The sequence below is a fragment of the Desmodus rotundus genome, chromosome 9, assembly GCF_022682495.2.
Source record: "Desmodus rotundus isolate HL8 chromosome 9, HLdesRot8A.1, whole genome shotgun sequence".
Lineage (NCBI taxonomy): Eukaryota > Metazoa > Chordata > Mammalia > Chiroptera > Phyllostomidae > Desmodus > Desmodus rotundus.
The window spans coordinates 105,543,901-105,556,246 of NC_071395.1; the positions used below are offsets into that span (position 1 = coordinate 105,543,901).

Below are 12,346 nucleotides of genomic sequence, written 5' to 3' on the forward strand. Positions count from 1 at the left end.
GCAAGAAAAAAAGAGGACCCGAATAAATAAAATCAAAAACAAAAGATGAGAAATCATAACCAATACCACAGAAATACAAAGGATTATAAGAAAGTACTATGAACAATTATATATGCCAAGAAATTTGACAACCTGGGTGAAATGCACAAATTTCTAGAAACATGTAATCTTCCAAAACTGAATCAAGAAGAAGCAGAAAGCCTGAATAGACCAATAACATCTAGTGAAATTGAAGCAGTAATCAAAAAACCCCTGGCACACAAAAGCCCTGGACTGGACAGCTTCACAGGCAAATTTCACCAAACATTTAGGGGAGAGCTAACTCCTCTCCTTCTCAAACTATTCCAAAAAATTCAAGAACAGGAAAGACTCCCAGACTCTTTCTATGAGGCCAGTATTATCCTAATTCCAAAACCAGGTAAAGACACAACAAAGAACGAAAACTATAGGCCAATATTGCTGATGAACATTGATGCTAAAATCCTCAACAAAATACTAGCAAACCAGACCCAGAAATACATTAAAAAGATCATACACCATGATTAAGTGGGATTCAATCCCTGGGATGCAAGGATGGTATAATATTCCCAAATCAATAAACATGATACACCACATAAACAAAATGAAAGACAAAAATCACATGATCACATCAGGAGATGCTGACAAAGCATCTGATAAAGTACAGCACCCATTTATGATCAAAACGCTCAGCAAAGTGGGAACAGAGGGAGCACAAATGACCATAATAAATGCATATATGAGAGACCTACAGCCAACATCATCCTCCACAGGTTAAAAACTAAAAGCTTTCCCCCTGGGGTCGAGAACAAGACAAGGGTGTCTGCTTTCACCACTTTTATTCCACACAGTATTGGAAGTTCTCGCCACAGTGATCAGACAAGAAAAAGAAATAAAAGGCATCCACATTGGAAAGGAGGAAGTAAAACTGTCATTATTTGCAGATGACATGATAGTGTACAAAGAAAACCCTATAGACTCCCAAAAAAAACTATTCGACTTAATAAATGAATTTGGGCAGACAGTGACCAGAGGGAGGAGGTGAAGGGATTAGAGGGAAAAGGGTGAAGGGTTTGCAGGAACAATTATAAAGGACACAAGGACAATAACAAGGGGGGTGGAAACAAGGGAGGGAGGTGGGGAGGGCTGGGGTAATGGGGAGGGGTTGGGGAGAAAGGCAGAAAACTGTACTTGAACAACAATAAAAAAATGTTAAAAAATAAAATAAATAAAGTCACAGTTATAACAATTTTAAACCCAAATAAATAAATAAATAAATAAATTTGTCAGAATAGCAGGATACAAAGTCAATATTCAGAAATCAAAGACATTTTTGTACACCAACAATGAAACATCAGAAAACGCCCTGGCTGGTGTGGCTCAGTGGACTTAGCGCGGGCCTGTGAACCAAAAGGTTGCACGTCAGGGCACGTGCCTGGGCTGTGGGCTGGGTCCCCAGTTATGGGTAGGCAAGAGGCAACCAATTGATACTTCTCTCCCTTTCTCCCTTCCTTCCCCTCTCTCTAAAAATAAATAAATAAGGTCTTTTTTAAAAAAAGAAAAGAAATAAGCCAGACAGGGAAAGACAAATACCATATGATCTCACCTACAAGAGGAAACTACTGAACAAAAACAAATGAGCAGCCCTGGCTGGTGTGGCTCAGTGAACTGAGTGCCGGCCTGAGAACCAAACAGTGGCCAGTTGGATGCCTGGTCAGGGCGCGTGCCTGGGTTGTGGATCAAGGCAGGTCCCCAGTAGGGGGCGCACAAGAGGCAACCACACATTGATGTTTCTCTTCCCCTCTCTAAAAATAAATGAATAAAATCTTTAAAAACAAAATGGGCAAAATAGAACCAGAGGCATGGAAACAAGGAACAGACTTGACAGCAACCAGAGAGGAGGGGGGAGTGGGATAAGGGGAAAGAAGGGGAAAGGTCTAGTCAGGGAACAGGTATAAATGCCCAATGGACATGGACAATAAGGTGGGGATTGACTGGGGAGGGGGGCAGGGGAGAGCAACAGGGGAAAATTGGGACAACTGCCACAGAACAACAATAAAAATAATCATTGAAGCCCTGGCTGGTGTGGCTCGGTGGATTGAGTGCTGGTCTGAGAACCAAGGGGTCACCGGTTCAATTCCCAGTCAGGGCACATGCCTGGGTTGTGGGCCAGGTCCCCAGCGGGGGGCGCACTAGAGGCAGCCACGCGTTGATGTTTCTCTCCCTCTTCTTCTCCCTCCCTTCCCCTCTCTCTAGAAATAAATAAAATCTTTAAAATAATAATAATAATAAAAAAACCCAAATGTTGGACCACGGGTTATGTTAAAATTTCTTATACACCCTCAAAGAGGAGGGAAGAATGTACCAACAGAGAGCATGCACGAACACCCTGAGATGACAAAATCTGGGGTGCTCTACAGCACAGCTATAGAATATGGGGAGTGATGATACACCATGAGCCCGACCAGAGAGCCAGGACCAGCAGGAGCCAAAATAATTCTGAAGAAGAACAAAATGGAGGGTCTCATTCTATTGGACATCAAGACATTGTGTGGAGCTCCTATCATTAAGAGAGTGTGGCTTAGAAATACAACCAGTGGAACAGAACCAAGACTCTAAAAATGAACCCACACACATATGTAGAGACAGGATTATGATAGAGAAGGCATGATGAATTGGCGGGGCAAAGATGCGTTACTCAGTAAACGGTGCCGGGGCAACTGTCTATATAAGAACAATAATTAGACCCCTGCTCACACCATACACAAAATAAATTCCAGATGGTGTAAAGACCTACAAGTGAAAAGCAAAGCTTTAAGAGTCTCAAAAGGAAATACAGAACAGCTTTACAAACTGAAAGCAGAAAAAGGATTTAATTAGATCTTTTCCTAAAAAGTACGATCGATAAACTGGACCACATTATGATTTTAAATTTTCTTATGTGTGCAGACCTGGAGAGAGAGCTCTGTTATTCACTCTCTCTCCCCAAACCCGTTGCAAGCAGCGCCCATCTGTGAATCCAGGTGGAGGGCAAGTTGGGTCCTCAGCTTCTCAGACTGGGATGGAAACTTGGATGGAAACTTGGATGCCCATGACTTCCAGCCATAGTTCGCCTTTCCTGACATCACAGAAGCCAAATTGTTAATCAAAAGATTACCTAGTAAATACAGAATCAAAACGAACTATTAAGTCCCCCTACCTTTTACTACCTGGGGGGGGGGGGGGGGTTGAGCAGGCTCTCACTTTGCAGCCCATGGTGCCAACAGTATTGTCCAAAAATTCAATTTATTGGCAATATTTAAAAATCAAGAGATTCTTTTTTAATAAGCACCTGGATTTCCAGGTTCTCCTGAAAAAGATCTAGCACAATGGGCTGCAGGTGCGTAGCTCCCACAGCCTCTCTAACTCTTTACCCAGCTCCCATAACACCCATTACACCACCCTTTGCTGTCTGCACTCCTTTATCTTACCTGCCTGGCAGCTGCCCTGGAGTCTAAAACCACTTTTTTTTACCCCTGCAACTGAGAGCAATTCAATTAATACACTGAAAGAGCAAGAAAGTTGACTGTGTTGAAGGACATAGTTCACGTACCCTCCGAGAAGGCTCTACCCCACACAATTTGAATGGCCCATCCTTCAGGTGCCTGAATTCTTCTCCTGCCCCCCGAATTAGTTACTCTCCCTTGAACTCATGCTAAAGAGCTGGGCATTCTTTCCTTAGATTACCTAAATGATACATTTAGAGGTTAACCTATTTTTAAGTTAGATTCATCTATAATAATATCTTAGATATCATTATAAATTAATCTAAATGATAAAGTTAAGGTGGTCAAAATATATATATAATAAACAAAACTATTTTAAAATGGAGCCAGAGCTGCCACGCCAGAGGCACTACTTTGCACTCTTATGCCTCAAACCTTGGAATCTTAAAACAGGACAAAATAACCTTTGCACTGGGCCTAGGACAACACTGTGTCCCAAAGAACTATTTATAAAGATAACAAGAAAACAGTTATGACATTGGACTGAAAATTAAACACATTGTATAAAATTAACATCATCATGTTGTGTTGTCTGCACCAATAGCAATACCTTCCTTCTATCGATGTAATTGTTCCCCTTCCTCATAAACACCCATTGCCTTTGTCTCCTAATGGGAACATCATTTGGGCTTCCGCTTAAATTAATGGTTTCTCAATAGCTATTCTTTTGGAGCTCAAATAAATGCTTGTTGCCTCTCACTCTGATAGGCCTCTTCATTTTTAGATTAACAAAAGTTTGGGTTATATTATTGCATGTGGATTAGAATGCCGCCCTAAATCTTGTAAACAAAGAGGAAGTGGGTGACTAGGTGAGTACGAGATAGTGGTAATCTGTCCTGTTTGGGAAGCTCAGCATCTAAACCCGCGCTGAAGATTGGCCAATCTACTCCACAAAAACCCCTCCTGGGGCAGGTACCGCAGCAACAGGGTCAAAAACGCGGAACTTGACAGAGAACACAGTGCGCAGGCGCGTCCGAAACCTCCGCCAGTTTCCTCCGCGGCAGACACCTCCCTCCGGCCAGCAGAGCCGCCCAGACCAAGCTTTCCCTCCCCCTTCCTCCCCTCCCGGAGTCAGGACGCCCTCCCACAGCACTGAGTTCCTGCGCAAGCGCCGCCCGCGTCCCCGGCGCTGGACCAATTGGAAGCGCCGGCACCTGGACGCTGGGGGCAGGACGCCGTGGGCGGGGTCGAGACGTGAGGGCAACGCGCTGGCGACACAGGGGCGGCTATATAAGTGAATACTGGCACCGCCCCTCCGCCCCAGTCGCTGAGCCGCCGCCGAGGACTCAGTAACCTTCCCCTCGAGCCCCCCTTGTTTCCCGACGCTCCGTCCCCCCTGCCCACCTTCTCCCGCCGCAGCCTTCCGCAGGCCGTTTCCACCGAGGAAAAGGAATCGTATCGTATGTCCGCTATCCAGAACCTCCACTCTTTCGGTAAGCTAAAGAAAGGCCCCGCGGGGCGAAGGCCCAGGTGCGGCGGCACGGCCGTCCGGGCCCGGACAACTCCCAAGCCCTCCGGGCCTTCCTGAATTTGGGTAAAATGAAGGTGTCTGTCCTCGTGGACCCTGGGGACAGGGCCTGGGCTTTAGGGTGGGTCCCTGTGCGTGACCGGAAGGGTAGGGCGAGAGGTCAGTCTTGGGCGGGCCGTGCGTCTCGGGTGGCGCATTTACTAATGGCTCCAGTGCCACCGCGGGCCACACCCGCCCCCTCCCGTCACTCCTGCGTCACGTCCTTTACGTCACCGCCGTTGTCCCGGCCCCCGGAGAGGGAGGCGGCACCAGCCCTAAGTGACAAATGCGCGCGCCAATGGCGCGGGAAGTTGGCCCCGCCTCGGAGCTCAGGTTCCGGCCGGTTGCATCAGCCGAGTGGGGCGTTGCCTGCCAGTCCTGGCTGCCCAGACACATGATCGGCCTCCGAGGGTGGGCCCGGAGGCCGAGGCTATCCCCGGATCTTGGAAAGCCGGCCGTCCCGGATTGACATGTTGGGGAGAGCCCGCAAAGGACATACCTGATCTGACACAGCCCTTAGCGATTTCACTGTTAGTTTTTTGCATGCACAAAAGATTCGGTGCGGGGGGGGAGGGGTGATAGTGGCATCTGAGCCACGACGGCTCTAAACTTGACGTTTCTTTCCAGACCCCTTTGCTGATGCAAGTAAGGGTGATGATCTGCTTCCTGCTGGCACTGAGGATTATATCCATATAAGAATTCAACAGAGAAACGGCAGGAAGACCCTTACTACTGTCCAAGGGATCGCTGATGATTACGATAAAAAGAAATTAGTGAAGGCGTTTAAGAAGGTAGGTCTTGTAGGAAATGCAAACGTGCTCACGTGGGGGTGCTGTGTTGTTTTATTTACCGAAAGGGATTATTAGTGCTGTTGCTTCTCCTAATTTGCTTTGCGTCCCTTGCAGAAATTTGCCTGCAATGGTACTGTAATTGAGCATCCAGAATATGGAGAAGTAATTCAGCTACAGGGTGACCAGCGCAAGAACATATGCCAGTTCCTGGTAGAGGTAAGTTCAGTCATTTGGTGCATTTGAGCCTCTGCCCTGACTAATCTCAGATCCTGCCAAGTCTGTTTAATTTCTCCTGGGGAAACAGAAGTCTCATGGTATAAGGCTAATCAAAATGGTTGAGTTGTGAAGTGCATAGACAAATGTATTTAAAAAAACAGAAGGAACTTGTCTGCCCTAAGTTCACTTTTTTTAGGGATCTACTTTAAACATTGCAAATTTAAACTGCATACAGACAAGTTCTAAAAATACGCAGGATGTCTGGTTGGCTGTTCCTCCTAAGAGCTAAAATTCTATTACACAGTCGGTTTTTGACTGAGTTACCGGAGTTGAGAACCGCCGTGCTCGAGGTGGGTGAGGCCTGCATCTTGGCTCTTGGACTCCCTTTGCCCAGTGTAGAAGCAGGAAGACAGGACTATTGGCACCAGAATTGGAGGCTTTGGCGCTCTGTCCACTCTTAAATTTTTCCCCCTTTTTTTCTTTGCAGATTGGACTGGCTAAGGACGACCAGCTGAAGGTTCATGGGTTTTAAGTGCTTTTTGGCTCACTGAAGCTTAAGTGAGGATTTCCTTGCAATGAGTAGAATTTCCCTCTGTCCCTTGTCACAAGTTTAAAAACCTCACAGCTTGTATAATGTAACCATTTGGGGTCTGCTTTTAACTCGGACTAGTGTAACTCCTTCATGCAATAAACTGAAAAGAGCCATGCTGTCTAGTCTTGAAGTCCCTCATTTAAACAGAGGTCAAGCAGGAGGCGCCTGGCAGTGTCCATCTTGAAACAAAGCAATAACGTGATGTTTCAGCCAAGCGCAGAGCCCCAAGATCACAGGTGGCTATGTCTGGCCAGAAGCTCCTTGCCAGAGTTCCCTGCCCTGGTAGAAAGCCACCATCCCAACAGCCCGCGGTGAAGCTGAGAGGAGGGTTAAGGCGGCAACGGCATGTTACCGCTAGAGGGAGCCTGGGTAGTCAAAGATCAACCTGAGCAGTGGGTGGAGCTTGAGCGGCCACCTTCCCTCTGAGCGGGGTGATGGGGCTATCTGGCGTGCCACCAAGGTCTTTTAAACCAGATGTATCCCAGTTAATTGATGTCCAAACACCAGAATTTGAGGCCAACCTTCTATCGGAGTTAAACTTTTGACAAGGGAACAAATTGCAAACTGATGTGTTGGTCGTGTAGCTAGCTCACAACTCACTAGCAACAGCTGCCCAATGCCATGTGAAGTAATGAACTGATTTTTGGATTTTTTTTTCCCCTTCAGTTTTAATGTTATGTAATGTATTTAAACCCTTATTTAAATAAAACTTGTTTTCAGAAACACCTGACTTGCAGATTGGATTTTTATATATAGCCAGTCTTGTGTGTGTGAAGGAGCCACGGAAGTGGGCAGGGGGTCTGTCTGCGCCTGAAGCTGCTCCACGGGCCCAGACAAATCTAGGCCAAGAGAACCCTTAGTGAGCTTGTCCCTTGAGGTTTCCCAAAAGGACACACATGGTGTGGGACTTGACCTAACCTACAAACCCCTAAAAATACACAAGCGTCTTCCACTTCCAGGAAATTGGGTTTGTAGCATTAAAAGGCTTAGCGACTAACGCGTTAGGGAGGCTGTCCCTGACAGAGGGCCGTGAGTGGTGAAGTACATGGAGGTCTGCATCTGGGTTCTCTGTTAAACAAAATACAGTTCTCCCAGCAAGTGGGTCATAAACTAGTCCTGATTTCAGGTACAGGAATAGGCTGGAAACTACTAGGAGAGGTAACAAGAAATCCACACTTGCTTTGTTGGCAGCCCCTGCTTTACAGGTAATGGTCAACCTGGAACGTGGGGTGTGGAGTTCTGGTGGAAAGCTGAGCCAGAGGCCAACATCCTGGAAACAAGATTCTGATAGATGATAAGATCCTACAAAATTGTGTTTAATAAACTCAACCACTTGGTGGCAGCCATTGATACAGTTCAAAACATTTAGGCCATACTTTTAAATCAGTAAGATTCAACTACAACAAAGGGCTTTTCCTAGAGGAACTTCTAGAAGTGACACGGGAGGCCAAACCCACAGAAGACGATTGAAATGAAGGGATCATACTGTGGGTCCATGTGCAGCAGTTTCTGTGTCAGGCTGTTAACACCTTGTGCCTTTGAAGGACCTCTGGTTTCTCAAAGGGGGTGATTCTGCGGTAAGCTAGCAATACCACTGTGGCACCAACCAAAATCATCTGCACGTATAACACGGTTTGTGAACACCCTAATCTGATTGATGTGATGTGGGTGTATCTTAGGCCTGAAATAACTCTCACCACTGGATGGCTGAGGAAACTGAACTACAGAAATTCCAAGGGTAGTCAGTGATAGAGCCTCACCTAGAACACTGGCTGCTCTTCCCACCAGGTGACCTGAACCTTCGCATTTTCAATAGCTCGTTTTACCAACACTGAGTCTTGGTTTATGCAGCGCAAACCAAAGGCCATCACAGGACACACAAAGGCGAGTCAAGAAGACACGCTGTTGGATGTAAGACCAGCAACAGCCTTGTGAGGCAGAAAGGGGCCAGTGCCACCACTGGCTTGGCCAAAGAGCACAGGACCTCTGAGCAGCGGGCTATCTCTCCCTCTGCCATCCGCGGCCAGGGGCCATCTGCAGCAGGGCAGGTTAGGCAGGGTTGTCAAGGCCCAGGTGAAAGCACCCAGGACCTTTGGCTGAAACAAAGGTCCTGCCTAGAGCGGAAATAGTAGTACTCTTACTAGGTGCCAGGCCTTTGCCAAGCACTTAACACACAAACTCATTGATTTTTTATCTCCTATGTATCCATCTATCTTACTTTTTATACATTTCAAATTAAATTCTTTAGCCCCAAGGCAAAACAGATTCAGAGAGAAGCAGCAAGTGGAGAGAAGGGAGGAGAGGAAAATAAGGGCTGGAAGGTTGGTGTGAGATCAGAGTGGGCTGAGCTACACACAGCCAAGTTTCTCCCCTTCTCTCCTGCCCCATTTCCTCCACTCTCCTCAGTCTCCCTGCCCCACCCCTGGCAGCTGCAGTCCTCCTGCCCATCCCCCAGGAACCCCCTCTGCAACAGGGACAAGCAGGGACAAACTTTCCTTTTTTATTTAGAAGGGAGGGAGACAGGGAAAGAAACATCAATGTGTGGCTACCTCTCAAGCCCTCCCCCCACTGGACACCTGGCCTGCACCCCAGGCATGTGCCCTGACTGGGAATAGAACTGGTGACCCTTTGGTTCGCAGGCCGGCAGGCAATCCACTGAGCCACACTAGCCAGGGCAAGCCTGTAATTTCAAAGTTATGTGAACTGTGTTCTGACACAGATGCCACCAAGGATGGTAAATGAAGAAGGGGTCAATTCTAGAGCTACTTGGTAGAATGTTCAGTTCTTAAATATAGTTTCTTTACCTATTTATAGAATGTACAGCAATTTGGATAGGCTTTAAGTCGTTTTTGTAAATTCCTATGTAGTTTTAGCTGACAGGTTTTTATTGTATTAAAATGACATCATTTTAAGAAATGTTTGACCCTGGCTGGTGTGGCTCAGCGGATTGCGTGCCGGCCTGCAAACAAAGGGTCGCTGGTTTGATTCCCAGTCAGGGCACGTGCCTAAGTTGTGGACTGGGCGGTAACCCATCAATGTTTCTCTACCTCTCTTTCTCCCTTCTACTCTCTCTAAAAATAAATAAAATCTAAAAAAAATAAAAATGAAATTAAGGGCTCCTTGACTGATTTTTATTTCCAGGAGATAAACAATTATTTCAAAATTAGCACATAACCTCAGATGTTTCAGTAATTTCTTGCACTTTTTTTTCTTTTTATGAGTTTTTTTCCTTTGTTTTTAAAAATTCCTTGCACTCTTAAATCCTAATTCAGATATTTATACAGTGCACTCTTCCCAGGGAGCTTGTTAAAAAGTCAGATTGCGGATCCCACCCAGAACAGCTCAGCTCACCGGGGTGTCAGCGGAACAATGCTCAGGTCCCCCTGGTTGCCAAGGGCCCACCAAAATGTCTAAACTGAGAAGAAATGCATCATCTCTAAAATTTGACCCAACAACCGCAAAATCAGAATGAATAACTGCTTCACGCTACAAAAGGTAACGGAAATAGAATTCTTATGTAACTATATGTAAATGTAATCAAAGTTCTAGAGAAAGAACATTAATTGTTGTTAACAAAATTTAGATTTTTGAAGTTTATAAACATCTTTTCAAAAAATGTTGCCAAAAAATATGTCTATTTGGCCTGTGGGTGCGTGTCATTCATTTCACGAGAGGTGTGACAATGTCACGCTGGAATGCCTGGCCACAGGCTCCAGGGAATGGCCCTGCCTTGAGAGCAGAGAATCTGGCCCCAAAGCCCTGACATGGGGCCCAGGAACTGGGCTCTTTAACTAGCATCAGCCAATTCTTATGAGAGCGCCACAAAGCACTCCTGGGGAAACGGTGCTGTGGGTAAGGGGGGGGGGCGGGTTGCTGCTGAGGAAACGAGCAGGAAAGAAGCATCAGAGCTAACTCCGGGGAAAGCAATCAGGAGTATTGCATTTAAGATGGTTTGAAAGGGGCGTGGTCAAGGGCCAGAAGCGTGGTTACCAGCATCTGAGAAACCGACCCTGAGACTGTGAGATTTCGTGTGTGACGTACATCTGGGCATTTTCTTGCAAGACCGCCCATGCTTTTAACAGATTCTTAAAAGAGCCCACTACCGAAAACAGTTAAGAATCCCTGGTCCATGGTTTCTTCCCGAGGCCTACAAAGCCCCAGGGATTAACAAAGGTTTTCCAGGCCCATCATTACAAGCAGCAACAGTATCTATTTCAGTGTCAACTTTTAAAATTAGTAACTATTTTTAAACATTTGTAAATATCTCTAAAACCGACTGTGTGTTGGGCAGAACGCGCACACGCAGCAGCCGGGCTCCGAAGCCGGTGTGTGACTCACTTGCTCCACAGCCACTGTCCCCAGCCATCCAGTCACAGCGGTCTGATCGTTGCACAGTTTAAATTGTCTTTACTCATATCCTTTATGGTTGATTTAGGCCCAGAATGGACAACTGGTTAAAAACAGGGCACGCAGGGAACCCGAGGGATGTTAATGTGGAGCACAAACATGTCATTCTGTGTGTCCAGCCATCGATTCTCACTCCGTGTCTGCGAGACAACAGAAAACAAGCACAAGGACAAAGTCGGACGCAGAGGGATGTGACTGACTTGGTTCCGGGATCCACCCTGGAGACAGAACTGAAGACTGCTGCTCGGCATCACCTGGGAACTTGTGCAGACTGTCAACCCCCTCCCCAGATGCACGGACCCAGTCTTCCCTTTAGCAACCTCCGTTTTACAAAGATGGAGAAGCACCAGTGTGGGCCATAAAAGCAGCAGACTTCATATTGTGATCTGCAAGCTGGTTAAAAAACATAAACCAGTGTCATTGTGACTTTTCATTTTTTTATAAGTGCATTTTTCATTACAGTGTTAGATCCGCATTGACGGGCACGAAAACAGTTGAAGCTCAGAAAGCAACAGTTTGAGCAGAGTACGTACTGGGTACCATCGCTCTAGCGGAGAGGTGCAGAAACCCAGCAGTCACGGAGTCTGCCGGGGAGCTCTTTGGTGGGACCAGCCTGGGCTCAGCTCTCAGGGCCTCCAGGCAGAACCACTGGAGTTGCCCCGTGCGTGGTGGTGCATTCACCCCCATCGAGCTCCACCGGACCTGCAGTTCCTGCTCCTGCAAGGAAGATGTCTCCAGGGTATCAAAAATGATGTTGAAGGGGAAAAATACAGTGATGGCTGCACTGGGGATACGGCACTGGAATATATATATATATATCAATAAGCATGTCCTTGGGCGAGGATTAAAAAAAAACCTCCCCCACCCCATTTCTCCTTGCCCCTGCTGTCTGTCACTCCATCCCACCTCACTCACTGGCTCAGTAGGTAACAGAGTGAAGGGAAGAGAAAGATCACCCTGGAGGGAACAGGAAAGCAGCAAGAAGACTTTTTTTAAATGCTTGTGGAATCAAACTGTCCAGGTTTGAGCCTCAGTTGCGTGCCTGGCATGCTACGGGCCAATCCCTGTGTTCAGTTCGGTGTTTGATTTTACCGGGCTCACAACAAGTTACCTTACTACTGAGTCACCGAGGCTGGCGGCGATAGAGTCCTGGCTCAGAGACAGAGAACTTGGCTACTCACAACCCAGCTGGCCGCGTGATTTGCATCAGTTCCCCTTACCCCCCAGGGTCCTTGTTGGCGTCATAATATGGACCCACAGCAGCTGTCGC

General features: G+C 46.8%; 1 protein-coding gene across 1 annotated transcript; it reads left to right on the forward strand.

Moving 5' to 3' along the window:
• The first annotated feature begins 4,808 nt into the window (after positions 1 to 4,808).
• Positions 4,809 to 7,394, forward strand: EIF1 (eukaryotic translation initiation factor 1). Its single transcript, XM_045190217.3, has 4 exons — positions 4,809 to 4,996; positions 5,698 to 5,861; positions 5,976 to 6,077; positions 6,565 to 7,394. The coding sequence occupies exons 1-4, from the start codon at positions 4,966 to 4,968 to the stop codon at positions 6,607 to 6,609; spliced, it is 342 nt and encodes a 113-aa protein (XP_045046152.2). The 5' UTR covers positions 4,809 to 4,965; the 3' UTR covers positions 6,610 to 7,394.
• The last annotated feature ends 4,952 nt before the right edge of the window (positions 7,395 to 12,346 follow it).